This window comes from Taeniopygia guttata, chromosome Z (assembly GCF_048771995.1).
Source record: "Taeniopygia guttata chromosome Z, bTaeGut7.mat, whole genome shotgun sequence".
Classification (NCBI taxonomy): domain Eukaryota; kingdom Metazoa; phylum Chordata; class Aves; order Passeriformes; family Estrildidae; genus Taeniopygia; species Taeniopygia guttata.
In genome coordinates, this window is record NC_133063.1 from 70,616,479 (window position 1) to 70,633,363 (window position 16,885).

At 34.2% G+C, this 16,885-nt stretch overlaps 1 protein-coding gene across 30 annotated transcripts in view; it reads right to left on the bottom strand.

The window, feature by feature from the left end:
- Window positions 1-391: 391 nt before the first annotated feature.
- The window catches only part of PTPRD (protein tyrosine phosphatase receptor type D), a 1,149,749-nt gene continuing 1,133,255 nt past the window's right edge, over window positions 392-16,885 (bottom strand). For 29 of the 30 annotated variants that reach the window (XM_072921655.1, XM_072921648.1, XM_072921647.1 and 26 more), the window contains 5 exons: window positions 16,542-16,668; window positions 15,525-15,650; window positions 10,944-11,098; window positions 6,842-6,977; window positions 392-4,473 (listed from right to left, as the gene is read on the bottom strand). In XM_072921655.1, coding sequence (XP_072777756.1) covers window positions 4,405-4,473; window positions 6,842-6,977; window positions 10,944-11,098; window positions 15,525-15,650; window positions 16,542-16,668 — 613 coding nt within the window. In that variant the 3' untranslated portion in view covers window positions 392-4,404. 30 annotated transcript variants of the gene reach the window in all.

The window sequence follows — 16,885 nt, forward strand, 5'->3', positions numbered from 1 at the left end:
GGAGAAATTAAAAATTTACAATTTACCTCAAATGTGTGGATATTTTACCCTCTTTGAGTTGCACCTATGAATGGAGTGGAATCTATTTTCTCAGTGTAGTGATACATTTCTAAAGCACAAAGGGGAACTCCAGAGGCATGTAAAGTGTGGTAATTTCAATTAAGCTCATGAAACTATGAGAAATTATGCCAAAGGGTTTGTCTGTGCTGGCTCAAAGCTTGCTGCTGAAGATGATATATATTTGCTAACCTAAGAATGCATTTTCCACTGTCCAGCAGCTAGTTAAGAAGATTAATGACTGCTTTGTAGTTTCAATTAAACTCCTTTATCACCAAGAGGGACCAAACAAGTTTTGATTTCAAAAGTACTGCTTAAGAAAGAAGACCAGGGCTGCATAACACTGACATTTTATTAGAATTCATCTGTAACAAATGGAACTTGTGTCAGCAAAGAACTGATTTTCATACAGACTTCCTTTTGCCACCAATGTAACGAAGTAAGAAAATAAAAAGCACGCCTTTCATTCTGTAAAACATTTACGCGTACTACTAATTAGAGGTAATTGTATCTTTTTTAACAAGCCATTTTACAAGGTAAATTTTTAAAGTTTTTCAGTCTATGCATCCAAAACAAGAGCAAAGAACACAAGTTTTTATTATCTTTGTAAAGACACTCCAAGCTTGAATGGCAAAGCCACATAACGGATGGTTATAATGAGACCTGCAGCCTTCTGATATCTGTGGAGTATCAGGGCACCAAGGGAAAAAAAAAAAAAAAAAAAGAAGAAAAAGAAACATAAATAAAAATGGGAGAGAACAAAAGGAAAAAAAAGCAGCTGCTTTTTCTTTACATGTTCTGTGTCTTTTAAATACATACAAGTGGATTTTGTAGGCAATTTCTTACAGATGGGTTCAAATTATTATTGGGTGTAGAATCAATAGGGCAGTGCATAGTACAAAGGTATATATAGAAAGTGCAAATCTCCTTAGAAGGTCACTCCTTTCCCCAGCCATCTTCTCCACTATCTAACCACTCAAATAAATTTTTTAAAAAGAGCTAAATTAAAGTTTTGTATAAATCATTTTTTATATATTTTGTGGTTTTTTTTTCCCATTGCAACTAATTACAAAATTAGACATAACTACACATAGAAACATAAATAATAGCACCGTACTGGTTATGCTGATGAAACCAATTTTAAGCTTGGAAATGTATGATGTATGTAGACAAAGATGCTCACAATTTAAATTAAATGTAGATGCATATATTAGAATACAGAAAGTGGAATGCACATCAATGATGCTAAGACCTATCATAAGAAACAAAACCCTGAAAGAAGTACTCAGTTGTACAACACTTTTTCTCACAAACTGGCTCTGCTTTTGTATTTCTTTAATTCCCTTATTTTTGTTGGAGTTTTCAAGACAGTCTGCTATGGAAAATGCACTGATCTTTGTACAGATTCAGTGTGCAGGAACATACCTTAGTCTATGTTTTCAAAATGACACTTTGTTTTCTTTTTCTATTTCTGATTTCCTGTATTTAAGTTGAAGAACATGACCACACTACATAACCTGGCATTTCAATAATTATTTCAACATATAAACCAAGAAAGAAGAAAAGAAACAAACACAGTGCACATTCTTCTCTGGTTCAGATGTAAGTTATAGAATCTCATTCTGAGGTAGCCTTCTATAATACTTCTATTCCATATATATATATATATATATATATATATATATATATATATATATAGTTATAGTTATAGTTATAGTTACAGTTATAGTTATAGTTATATTTCTGTTTTGATTTTTTTGGTTTGGGTTTTTTTTCATTATAAAAGTGCTCAAATACAATTGCTGGAGTTTGGTCTTTCTTATTTTTATTTCTCATAGGAGTGGGAAAATTGGAAGAAGAACTAAAAATGTTGAGGCCACATGGAGAAGCCACAGCAATGCTCCTATTTGAAACCCCAAAGAAAGCATCCTTTGATCCTGATGTACTAACAATGGCAGAACACATGGTGACCAAGGTCAATGTAAATGGCATTCTAGAAAGAGTCTCAAAAAGTACTTTGTGCTGTTTAGAGAATTTTCATTTTTCCTGGAATAAAATCTGTCAATCTCCAATATGTCATGTGGGCTCATTCTTGCTAGCCTTGCATAAACCTATGAACCTTCCCACTGAGAGCAAGGGTTTGACTTTAGCAATCTGTTGACACAAGTGAATGAGCAGGACTTGGCCAGATATAAATTAAAAAAAAAAAAAAAAAAAAAAAAAAGAGAAACAGAAAAAGGAAAAGGAAAAAAAGAAAAAAAAAAAGAAGATGCAGAAGCACTGCTGATGTCAACTACTGCTACTCTGCTGCTACAGCTTGGCAATGACAGATAACACTAACCAGTGACACAGTGGGTTTGAAAAGCCAACCAGAAATAGATTTCCAATTTGTAGGTTATTCTGTTATTAGAAAGATGGAAAGATAAAGGGCCTTGACTACCTATGTGTTTTGGGTTATCATTTATTACCATCCATACTTGATTAGAAACTGGAAATGCATATTTTTCAAAACTGTCTGGTACATGTATTAAAATGTTTGAAAAGAACAACAGAGATATAAACAAACTAAACTAAATACAAATGAAGGCTAACTAAAAGAAATACTATTCAAAATAGGCATCAAATATAAGGCACTCTAAATGTAAAATTAAAATAAACCCCAGCATCCCCAAACAATGCTATATGCCACAAAATGTTTGATTTCACAGAGCAATGTGTGTTTGGCTTTGCCCTGTTACATACGATAAATGTAAATTATATAGCGCACACTATAGACAGTATACTATTGAATACAATTTTAAAACATCTTAATACCTAGTATATTACAACATTCTCCCCTCCTAAAGGGATATGCACTGACCTTTCCCACATGCACACCTCCTACATTTAATAATATGATTTCTTATTGCACTATAGTGTTACAAATATTGAACTTCACTTGAAGCCTAAATCACATACTCTGTGTGCGTGTGTGCATGTGTGTGCTCCGCATGTGTGCATATGTGTGTGTGTTCAAGTGGAAATGTGGATAGAAATATTATTTGGGATAGAGATGGCATTCAAATATCAATGATGTGCATTCCTCACTTCCCTTTGAAACAGAAGTTTATGGATCTTAAAAATGCAGGGATGATCAAATTGTAGTTTGATATAATTGTAGTATGTGGAAAAACTTTCCCAATGCATTCATAAATCCAGGTATGTAAGGATTGATATGTTTATGTGCATGTGTGTGAAACTGTATCTGAATCCATCTGTATTCTCTGCAACTATACAGAGAGTCAAAAAAGGGTAGACAGTAATACATATATATATATAAAAAAGAGAGGGTGTGAGTGTGCATGTGCATATGTGTGTGTGTGTGTGTATGTGCTAGCAGCATCTTTATACTTTGCGCCTCCCTGTTGATTCCAAAATAAACCAAAAGCCCCATTTTGATGTAACTGATTACAATGAATATTTTCTTAAAGGAAAATAACCCAAATAAAGCTACAAAATTCATATCTAACAAGACTGTGGTACTGTAGGACTGCACAAAAATGTGCAAATTTTCAAAGTATCTAACATTTCTACAGCACAATAGTACAGATAACAGTTCTACAGCTTAAAAAAAAATCTACATTTTTAAACAAAAATATTAACAGTTATGCAACCTTTTCTTTAATTCACTTCATTGAATGATAAACTCTTGTTAAAAAAAGGAAAAAGTTTACACAGTTAAAAATGAAGCACAGGTCAGCAGTATCTTTACAATACTAAAAAACTAAGTCAAGGACTTTCTTTTTAAACATTCCCACATTTTCCCTTAAGTGTTATGATGAGCAGTATTATGGGAAACGGTGATGTTGAAGTAAAGAGTCCGCTTTGTTTGAGAAGCCAGAACCCAACCTTGCCACAAACATCTTGCACTGAACTGCAGTTCTCAAAACTCCTCTTTGCAAAATAATGTAATCCTGAATAAGATGATCACTCTTTCTGATTAAATTTCCTCTTCCCTTTAACTTCAACCAATGTCGAACCCTTGAGGTATCTGTAAATGAGATCCTTCAGACGCCTCAGTGGTCAGGATTCTTTTATTATGGTTAGGTTATTAAACTGTGAATTCTTGGTCCACATGGAATACTTCTTGTTGGGTGGGGTTTTTTTTTGTTGTTTTTTTGTTTTATATATCCCCAATACTTTGTTCATTTGTTTTTTGTTTTTTTTTTTTAATTATTTTTTATTTTATATATCCCCAATAATTGCTCCTTAGCTAAGAGTTAAGAAGTACTTCTAAAGCACATTGTATGGCTCAGAAGCGGCTCTCTGGATCTTAAAGGGCCTGCAATAAAAATCCACAATGGGTTTTTATGTTGCATAGTGATCAAAGCTGCCCAGATACTCCAGTGCGGCTCGATAGCAGAACTGGTATTGATCCTAGAGAAAGAAAAATAGAAAACAAATGCGTCAAAAAGTCAGCTTGTTGATTGGTTTCTACTTTCTTTCAAATACTAGTGAATATTTTGTAGCTACAAACAAATATACTGCAGAGGCATCTGCAGTTCAGCAATATTCACTTGCTGACACCAACAGAAAATCACTCTGAGTTACAACAGATGAAGATAGACACTCATTTAATGCAACAACATTTTCCACAGAATGCAGATTCATTTTGTGCAGAGACTATATACCCACCTACTGAGAGTCTGTTATTCTGGATTAAAACAATATCAACATAAAGCTTTCTTCTGATAGGAACATGCTAGGATGCTTTCCCCCCACGTATTAGAAAATAACTAGCAAAATAAACAATTAATTCTACACCCAATACAACACACTAAGTAAAAAGGTCCGTCACAGCTTGAATATGGAATTCTGTATGGAAAACCATCAGGTTAAAAATCATGTAAAGAAGGCAAAGGGAATCCCAACCTTTCAGTAATAAAGGCTTTGATGAAGATGTGAAGATACCTTGGCCTGTGGCAAGAAAAGGACCTAAGGAGATAAATGGAGCTAAAGGACCTTATTCACATAAAATAGACTACATTTCAACCTATACATAGAAGCAGACAGAAGTTTAGTGTGGTGAGAAATTTTCTCATACCTCAGATGAATCCAACATTTGTAATTTTGTGTTATTCTCACCTCCATAAAGCAGTCCTTTTGTACATTTATGCCATGTTGCACACTTACACAAAAATGGCACATCTACGTATTTATTTCCAACTGTCATTCTTTGTTTAAATGGTAAAAAGTAAAAAATAAAATAAAAAACCATAAAATAAATAGCTCAAAAATACCAGGGATGTCTTTTTATTTTTCTGATAGTGCTATGTGGTAACTGCATAGGTTGCAGTTAAGATCACAATTAAAATTCTTTCCGAGGCCAGGAAGCTAATCAGATATTTGCTTCACTGAGGTGGTATGATTACTCATAGTTCATTTCTGTTGGAATAGTTAGAAAAGTGGCAGAATACATTACACATATGTCTGAATTTTAAGTGTATGTGTGGTCCACATGGAAGTTCTTTGTTTAATAAGGATTAGATTTCCTGGCAGTTTATAACACTGAATGAGAGATTTGTTTGCCACAGAACACCTTTGCTTTCAGCAGTGGGAATGAAGGGTAGCATACAGAAATAAGTCAAAGCAGGGGGAGGGAACATATATTGCAGAATTGAACTCTGCATTTGTCAGGTAGGCTCAAACAAGATAGTTTTCTGTATACTTTAGTTATTTCTTTGAGCAAAAATGACAGAAAGCAGTCATTTTTCATTTTGCTTATCCAGAAGAATGATGGTAATGGAAAAGAAATGGAATTAACTCTCCGGTATGGTCACAGTGATTTACTTGTCTAACTGACAAGATTAAAAATAAATATCTGTATTTTTCCTATAAGCTTTTATGAAGTCTTCTTAGGAGTAAAACTACCTAGCTTCTACTGAACAAGTTTAATTTTTTTTTGTGGAAAATAGCAAACTTTGGGGAACCATCTTAAATTTCATGGACTTGATTTAAAGGCCAGTGTCAATCAAATTATACTAAATAAATGTGTGATCTAAAATGTTTCCCTGCTCTTGCCCTTTTTGTTGGTTCTCCTAACCTATTGACTCTGGCTTAGTCCAGGTCTTCTGCTCAGAAATTAAGGCAAAAATTAAGCACATTAACTGATAATGTTTAAGCATTCTTTATGACATGACAGATTTCCAAGCTTACAGGCCCAGGTAACTGGTCTATACACCTTATCACTTTCTTTATTACTCTATGCCACACCTAATAGCATAGAAATTATTTACACTATAGTTATCCTGAATGCTGAATTTACCATTATGATTTTCAGGCCAAAGAGCCATTTGCTTAGTGATACAAAAAAACATGAAAATAATACAGCGTCAGTCCGCAGACAAAATTGAGACATTGCTCCCAGGGGAAAAAAAAGTCAGTGTATCCACCTGCAGAAACAATTTGCCTGCTTCTTTAATACCACACATTTCTGACAGGGAACAAGGATGAAATAAAAATGTGTGATGATTCACAAATTGATTTTCTTAACTACCGTAACTTAGGATCCACTATGGAAATGATTTTTTTTTTAATTCCTGATCTTGCAGTAACTACTGCAATAACAGGAAATTGTCCTTGCAATACCTTCATGGCAGATTTTACCCTGTAGTCACAGGGCCAATATATGGCTTCAGATACAACTGTAAACATGTTTTACACAGTCTCTAACTGTGCACATTTTTGCTTGTGTAAATACCACTTCTTTTCCATCACCATTGCATAAGGATACTGTTTTCCTCACCTCTGTCTGTACCATGGCTGGCCGCTGTGTCCTTAACATTTTGACAGTCTGGAAGATGTCTACAACACCTTCATATCTCATTCTTTCTAACACAATACTCAGGGTTATGAATACTCCAGTCCTTCCAACACCCGCACTGTTGAAGAAAATAAAGATAAAATAAAAGGAAAAAAAACAAATGTTAATTGACAGTTAATGCTGAAAGAATTGGCTGACAAATTCTTTGTGGTTACAACACACCATATGTGTATAAATTTCTATATAGAGAAAGGCTTGTTAAGCAAAATTCCACAGCAAATTACCACATTGCATTCAAAAGAATAACTGCACTCAAGCTAACCTTACATCTACTGAGTACTCTCCAGACTCTCCAGTCTTCCCTGCAAAGTGACATAGTTTGCTCATCCAGATATACAATAATGAATGCATGGTGAAAGCAAATATTAACATTTGTTGCCAATAACCAACATTGATACTGACAAGAGAAAATGAAGCCAAAATGCATTTTAGTGCTTGCTTAACTTTAGTTTGTCATGTATATGCCCTGTTTTGTGCATCTTCACTGTGTTATTTTACCTTCTACTTAAAGTTAGAAGTATGGATGTTCATTTAATATTGAACTTGTTCATACATGCTCCAATTCAAATAATGGACAGAGAAAAATTTCCATTCAGGTCTTATTCAAGTCTGGCAGTTTGGATCTTTACTTTTACCATGTTTGTCTACATTAGTCTCAAAAATCTTCTTTGAGTATATCTGTGGTTTGTTTGCTCTCTGTTCTGTCCTGGGTTTCTGCTATTAGCTTTAACCCTCAAGAAGTGATGGAAATTCTCGCCATCAGTAAAGCCAATAGCTGTCAGCTTTTAAAATTAAACAATCACTTATTCATGAGGATTATCTTTTGCAGAAGAGACAGGTAACTACACAGAAAACTTCCTATGTACGAAACTTCTATGGATGGAAACCAAGCACCTCGTCATCTCACTGTTGATCTAATAATTTCACAAGGTTTTCTCTAGCCAGATAACCTTGGAAAGCTGAATATTTATGAAACTATTCACCAGACAGATGAATGGAACAGCATGAACAACAGGGAAATCCTGAAGGACTCTTGAATGTTCATATGAACTATGACAGAAACCAGCAAATTCACAAAACTAATGCAGAAATTGAATGTTCAATTTGTATGAGGGTATTTTAGTGTTTGGTCTAGGTCAGAGCTCTTCTAGGGCTATTAGACATATGCAATTAATTTATCAATTTTGCATGGACTGTGGGCCTTCAGATTGCTGAAGCCAAAGGACAACTGACACGCCACTTGACAGAGTATCATGTTGTCAGTGGTGATTTACCTATATGGTGTAACAACAGTCCTGGACATCTGAAGCAGTTGTAGTGTAAGGTACCTGATGAGGTAAATTAGGCAGCTAGTACTTAAGAAACATCCTGAAAAATCCTGGAACCTGCTTGTTGGAATGAGCTTGAACAGACCTGATGACCTTCCTGTGATCTAAACTAAGTGACACACTGACCTTAGTGTGATCTAAGTAGTCCAGAAAATGACCAGAAGAATGAAAGCAGACTACCATTTTACATTTTCCTGCTCTGCCATTTGAATATTTAAAAAAAAAAAAATCTAAATGTGTGAGTGGATTTCTGACGTCATACATTAGACAAATCTTTGTTACTTTAAAAAAATTACTCAGAAATCTCAAGCAAAAGGAAGAAATTTATTTGTTGTCTTGGGTACTTAAAAATCAGCAAGTGTCTCCAGAAGACTTAATGAGGAGGAGAGAATAATATGGAAATATCTCAATGCTTGCAAATCCTAATTCATCATTAAGTGTAATGTCTTGAGAAAAGCCTGTAGGAAATTGATCCTGTTCCTCTTAATGTGGCAAACATACTTTAACATTGGAACAATTCTTATCCAAAAATGCTTAGGATTTCTAGAGTAAAGAAATCCTTCATGATGCATTATGACTCCCCATGGTTTATAATTTGGATTAGAAACTAAAGTTGAGATGCTTTAATGAATTATGTGGATATATTGATTTTTTTCAAAGAGAGAAGAGTTTATTATTACAAATATATCTTGACTGCATTCTGGAAAAGATCTTCCTCAGTCTTGAGCTAAAAGCTGGAATAAAAAGACTATAAATATCTAATATTTGTTTAAGTGAAAAGTTTGCTTCAAGGTGAATAGCCCTTTGCTCTCTTAAATAGTTTTAAGTATCTGCCTCATGAGGCTAGAAATTTTTTAATTCAACACACTGACCTATTTGTAAAAATGCTTTGGAAAAAAAAATTTAGAATTGTGAGTAGTGAGGGTTTACTGTGTAACAGATAAAGCAAGCTTGTGAAAATTGTATAGAGTGTAAAGAAGACCCAAAGGAAGTGACACTAGAGGAGTTTTAATTCACTGTAAAACTCATCATGATACAAACTGGAGGCATTATTTCAACAATCCCTCAGAGACTAGGAAAGCATAGGTATCCAGGATCTTGTGTTTTTTCCTGAAAGAAATAAACAAATGTACTAATTTGCTAGGGACACTTCCTATTCATTTAAGTTGACTAACACTGGCAATGATGATTAGCATTACCAGTCCCTAAATAGTCATTACAATAATGATAAAGACATTTAAAAACCAAGCCATGATTAGTTACACTGCATTTGACTTTGTTTCTAGCAAAGTCAATGATAAAAGTCCATAATTTTACCATGAAAGATCGCATCCATTTGAGAGGGATATATAATGTACTGTAAGCAGCACTCACTGTAGTCACAAGTGGACAAGTCTACATGGTACAAAGAACCTAGAAGAAAAATACCACTTTGCTTTCTTATCTGCATAAAGGCATAAATATTGCTTATTACTCCTGTCCTCTCAAAACTCATTAATGTTGAAGAATAAGGCTTATTCTTATCTGGGTTGTTCTTCATCTCCCTTGTGTAATGAATCCCAATCAGTGCTCTGCAATGCTATTCTCCTTAGCAGCCTATAAAAAATTTTAGGCACACAAGAAAAGTAGGATTCAAGTATTCCAATGCATTTATTTTGTCTGTCTTTCAGATTACAGGATCATAAAGAACTCAACGTCTGTTCATCCGACTTTGGAAAGATGAAAATTGCTCTCCCTCTCTTTACTAGGCTCTAGTAAACTCATTCATTTTTCTTCATCATAGTATTAGGGCACTACTTGGCTTTCTGTAAGGACTTGCAACTTGTGTCAGTATTTTGCATCTCTGTTATATAAATAATAATATTTAATCTACAAAAATAATTTCATATTACAAAAATGAGTATCTAAAATCCTAATGGCATTTATAGAAAACAATTTATTTAATAAGAGATAAGAGATAAAGATATTATTTTTGGCCATCTGCTATAAACTCTAGAATACTGCAGAAGAAATAAATAAAAAATACAAGAATATTAAAAAGCCCATGCTGGATTATTTCTAACCACCATGCAAGCCATTTTCATCTGCATATCAATTGCAAAGGAATTGAGGGTAGTCATCACATCAAAAATGAGCACTAAATTCTGAAGCTGGAACTCATCAACTCAAACCTCAATGATTTCTTTGACAGACAAAATTTCTAAATAACACTTCCTATCCCATTCCCTTTTTTGAGATAACTACCTTTTTTTTTTTTCCTCATCTTGATTGCTACTAATGTGCCACTAAGGTGTAACTAGCTTGTTTGCAGCTAATAATTCCCACCAAAGAAAAAGCCTCACTCTTAATTTCTAGTTAAAAAAATATCAGATGTAGCAGCCTGTGATAAGGCTCTTCCTGTGCCTTCTGTGTGCAGTACTGACTGCTTTTATGCTCTATTAGAGGCATTTATAAGTGAAAAAATCATGTGTTTCCACATATTTCTGAAGAATTACTTCTGTATAAATGGAATATCACAGAACAGTCCCCATTTCATAAAGCAGTTCATGCTGTTCCATTTTAGATCCTCTGATTACATTATGTAACAGTTCACCTATGAAATGTTGTTTAAATACACACATTCACCACAATCAGCAATCAACTTTAGAAAAAAACCAAATCTACATATAATTTGTTTTTAAGCTTTTTTTACTTACCTGCAATGAACAGAAATTGGTCCATCCTGACCAAATTGCTCTTTTGTTTTATGCACTTGGCCTATGAAATCAATAAATCCTTCTCCAGACTTTGGGACTCCTTGTTCTGGCCAGTCAGTGAACTGGAACTGCCTCACTGTTCGGGACTGACCATCCTTTAATAAAAGACACAAATGAAGCATCATTGCTGTGGCTTAAAGTTGGTCGGCAAATAATCATAAAGACAATCACAAAGTAAGGATGTTGAGAGGAGTTGGGGAATGGCTCAGATTACATTTATGGAAACTCTTTTAACTGCAGTAATACTATTGAAGTTTTTGTATCAGCCCAGAAGTATTATGAGGCGTTTCATTGACAATATGTCACGGATCCTCGTTCACACTACATAGGAGAGTTGTCTGGCATTCTAATAGTGTAAAAAGTGTGACTGAGGCCAAAGGTATAACAGACATATGCAGCCGAATATATATAATATTCATATATAATTGAATATACCCCACCAAAGTATATCACTTTCTTGGTATGTTATGTTTTTAATCCTGTGGACTACAAATTCCTTTACATACAGATCAGGTAGAATAAGGTCATCTAATCTGACTTTCTGAGATATGCTCAACTACTTCACAGCAGAAATATCTTTACTGATAAGACTTGTTTAGTCATTGCCCTCCTTGCAGATGTTATCTTCAATAGTAAGCTGCTTTCTATAAGGTGAACACTTTTCCTGGAAGGAGATGGATAAACAAGCCAGTTGTTTAACAAATTTCCCTTCAGTAATGGTTTATTTAATTCAGTAACATCTTGGAGTTAGTTAAAATTGAGAGGAAGGGCTTCCTTTCTCTAAACAAGCCTATTGAAACTTCTCAATTCCTGTGGTTAGGAACACGAACAGTATTTTTTTAAAGTGTAGAATACAGCATCATAGTTATTGTTATAATGAAGATATTGGAATTACTAAATGCCAACTTGTGCTATCTGCCTATTTAACATGTAAAAAGTCAGGACACAGAAAAATGTAATACAAATGAATAAAGCAAATTTGTTCTGCATTTTCAAACATTGATGATTTTGACACTGTCAATCTGCACAACTGTAATGTTCAAAATCATGGCAATATGAGTTACTGATGTTAACTAGTGCCTCTAGACATCATGTTTTCTAAGCATCTACCCTGTCATGTCTTCAAAATGGTCTTCTATTAAGTGAAACTCATGAAAAATTGAACTTTCTTTGAAGTAAAACTCATGAAAAATTAACATTATTACTGGAGATTCCCATCAAAAAGCAGCAAGTTATGCCAGAGGCAAGAACAATCTTTGTCTCTTTTTCTTTAGACCACAAGAATTCAGCTGTTACAGACCTTTGAATTTATATAGAAGTGATCTTAAATATAACCAAAGGAAACCATAATAGTTTCCTCAGGTTCTGTGGGATTTTGCCTCCTGTGTCTCAGATGAGTGAGGAAAACAGAAAAAAATGTGCGTGCGTACCAGCAACTACTCCATGAGAGGACACTCATCCTGTGTACTTCCACTAGACCACTGTGACAACTTAGTGGCCTGTATCTGTAAAACACTTTTCTCCAACAAATATGTAAAGTTTTCACCCAATTGGATTTCTCGTGGGCATTAACACAAAGAACTAAATGTTTACTTCCAAAATGGTATTTTGTTAATACAAACATCTCTGATAATGGTTTCTGTAATCCCATTTTTCTCCAAAAAAACATAATGATATTGCACCATCCAGATAGCCTTAGGCAGATGATAAAAATTTATCAAGAAGGCATAAATACAGGTTCATTCCCTTCAAAATAACTTTCCATTCTTTTAAAGTAAAGAAAGAAAACCTGAAATCTGACTTGCAACATGCTGTTAAGTTGATGGAAAGCCTTCAGCAGTTTCTGACCCTGATAGGACTTACACTAAATAACAGTAACTTTTTCCATGTAGAGTAAGTAAGGAAGACACTAATGTATTTAAGTCCAGTCTGTCTGGACTGGAAATTTAACACATTTCTCTGCATAAATAGAATGGTAAAGATTTATTTTTTGGTGTGTATGTATCAACTTTATTAGTATGTTTCATGATTTCAGTAACTCAGTATTCCAATGCAAGTCTGTGAAATGACAATAAACTCTGTTATTTAATGAGCAGAGAATTAAAGTTACTTAGTCTGTGTTTGACTAGCATTAAAGCATCTTTGGAACTGATCTACAATTTCTTACAGCTCCCTCTGCTACTGACATTATAAAGTGTTGATTTCTTTTAATGAGATTCTTGGCAACAGTAGTCCAGATACAAATGCCAAATTTTATTAAAATCTTTACTTTCAAATACTGTGACAGTTTGCACCGTTAGTTATCAAAATAAGTACTTTCAGATCCCTGTGTGGCACAGTGGGCTTTTAATATTTTATCCTATTTAGTGGCTGACCGTTTGGATTTATTCTTCCTCCTCACGGGGGATATTCAATTGTCTTTTGATTACACTTTAGAATTGATAATACTCTCTTACAGCCATCATTAATAGTTTAGCCTTAAATAAGACTGGCCTAATATACTAACCGCTTGAGTTTCCAGAGAAAGTGAGTACAAAGCAATTAGAAGCAATAACTTGAAACAGTTACAGAGGTCAATTTCACCTGACGACAACTCACAGTTCAGGTTCAGAAATAAAAGAGAGCTCCACACCAGACACTTGTTGCTGGTGCCTACACAGGTACAGTGCCTCATTTTTTGTCCCTGTGGAATAACTGCTCATCCTCACTCTGCCAGAGTATGGATGATATTGTAACAGTACAGATGGATTTGGAGACGAAAGGGAGAGAGGACATTTGCAATCACTCCAGCATTTAGTCTTCTTTGAGTGCAACAATTTAGTCAAACTATTTCAATTTCTGGGTGTGACAGCCACAAAAGCCTAACTAGAAGAAAACTATTATGTATCTTTCTGTAAGTATTTCCCATTTCTTCCAGTAAATTTGAAAGGAGTTACCAGTTTTCCAGCATAACTAGAAAATTTAGGAAAGTGCGGTCAGCTCGCTAAGGAGTTTAACAAAATTTGGACCATCAAGATAAACAGATTTTTAATATTTGAGAAGTAACATCATGTGATAGTACAGTGTTATATCAGGACTTCCAATGTGCTTAATGCTTTCCAAAAGATGTTTATTAATATCACGTCAAATAAAATTAGTTCTGGTAAATTTAATGATTTAATTATTTTCCCCTTTACTGGTTTGAGAGCTGTAGGTAAGCACACTTTCTTAAATATTCTACTTCAATACAAAGTCTTGAAAGGGCTTTTCTTAAAATATATAATATTTGAGGATACTTTGGTTATAGCTATGGCTTTTTGTTATAATTGTAATTTTGTGATCAGAGCTTTGTGAACTATGACACATCTCTTCCAACCTGAGACAGATTTTTTATAGAAAATCAATTAAAACTATCAGGATATTTGCAGTGAAATTGGATTTAACTATCTCTGCTTGCAAGTGGGTCTAAAGACTGATGCTAGGAGCCTGTTCTCCACTTTTCTTAAGCACAAATAGGCTAGAGAAGATAATGAGTCTATATGATTCTTACTACATTTCAAATAGAATTTAAATCAGATCTAATGTATCTACAGACCCTTTACAAAAATCTACACCTGAATCTCATTTGCCAAACAAAAGGTTCATATGATGACTTGATACAATACTAACAATACTATCCAGTTTTACTTGAAGTTCACATTAAAAGCAGTGGTCTAGCTAACCATAAGGAAGTCTAATATTTCAGATGCTGACAGGCAGTTCTGAGTAGCTACTCATATTATTCCTGGACATTACATTCTGCTATTTTGTTTGAACAAGTATTATTCCACAGTGTCTACAGAAAAAGAGGCTGACAGTATGTTTTCCTGCCACACAGACTAAAGTGTTAAAAATCAAGTCTGAGAAATGCCAAATATATATATATATGTTTACTCTTATATGAGTACTCAGTTTTGGACTCAGGAATTCAGATAAGGAATGAAGTATGAAAATGAGGATGCTAAGGTCACAGCTGCATGTATCTACTCTGCAGATACACTAGAGAGCTAAAAATATGCTACATGAAAAATCAAATTATAATGTGCAAAGCTTGTCCAGCTTTTCTTATGAATGTCATTTGCTCTGCAGTTTTAAAATCTCAGAAAATTAGCCTTCATACTCACTCACCCTAAAGGGTGGTGCAAAACAACAAAACAACACTCTATGTTGCAAAAATTGTACCCAATAATGGTCAAGGGGAAAATGAGAAAAATGAGTAAAGAGTCCTCAAATAATCTAATGTATTTTGACACAAATAGTTCAGAACTATAAAACTGTGCTGCCCAGATGCTAGATCTGAATAAAGTCAATCATTCCTAAGGAAAGATCCTATTTATTTAAAAATAACTTCATCTGATTTCTTATTATTGCTTGTAGAAAATATATCTCTACAGTTTTCTTAATAATAATAAAAATTCTAAAAACCCCAAACATAGAAAAAAGAAAGACATAGACATTTTCTTTTAAACTTGTGGGAACAAATGTAATGCTATATTGACTTACCCTTGCATCTGTAACCTTGAATTCCCTCAGAATATACTGTGGCATGTTGTACTCTGCCATTGGATCTACCACAAAATACTGATATCTGGCTGAGCGCTCTGCAGGCCAGTACTGATGGCATTTTTCCTATGAAATAACAAAGCAAATTACATTTTCTATTACTTGAGAACACTACCACAAACTGGTATAAAGCCTTTTTTATTCAGCTAAGTATAATATTCGTGGAGAGTGCCAATAGTGACAGGAATGTGAGCTGCTTGTTTTGGTGAAGAGTAAAATATTGCCGTATATCTGAACTTGCTTATATTTCTGCTCAGTTTTATTGTCTATCAGTGACAAGAGCTATCCTTAATCTAATTTTCAATGGTGAATTTTTATCTCAATTTAAATCTTGATACCACATTCAGTTTTCTTCCTTTTTGCTTGTTGGAGCAAGTCCCCCCAGCCTCAGTCACAACTCTATCTCAGCATCCACTAGCCATGTCCTGAATAATCTCTTTTCTATCAGACACATGGCCTAACTCAGATTTCACTCATCATATGCCAGCTTTCTCTTGATGTAATCCTGTCCGGAAAGTAGACTGCTTTGTTTCTTCCAGGAGATAGAGTACCAATGAAATGAGTTTAGAACTGTAAACTGGGGGATGAAACTTTAATGTACAGCACAAAACACAAAGAAGACGTTTGGACCTAAAAAATACCACACTTTCTTTTAACATTTTTACAAGGAGATGCTGCAAAAGTGATGTTTCCAAATTAGAGATCTTTCTTTTTCAGTAGACAGCAATGGTCTCTCTTGCTGAATCTCAGCGTGTCCCACAAAAACACATCATGTTCAGTTTGTCCATTGCAACACATCAACAGATTGGAAAAACTTACACCGGGAAGGCCACTCCTATTTCAAAAGGAGAAGGAACCAAAATCCTCATCTTTAGATATCCCTAAGAATGAAATATTTTAATGAAAAGAGCTGTTGTAACCAGCAATTTAGTAAAGGAATATTAGAGCAGTACTTACTCTGCCCATTTCTCGTAGTTTAGTGAGCATGACCACAATTGTAGAGTTATGCTCCCAGAGCATTCTCCAGAAGTCTTCAGTTGTTTCTGCTAAAGGACCCTGTGTAGCTATGTAAGCTTTTTGCTGTCTATGTTAAAAAAAAAAAAAAAAAAAAAAAGTAGATTAAGAGTATTATTTTAAGCAAAAAAGTGGATTTATACTCATGTTCTTTGCTTATATGAAAACATTATCTGGAGAGAAAATGTATATACTGTTAATAATGAGCATATTAAAAACTTATTATAATTGTTTAATCAAACTATGTCTTTTTATTTTTAGAACTTTGAGAGGAAAATTACTCCGTT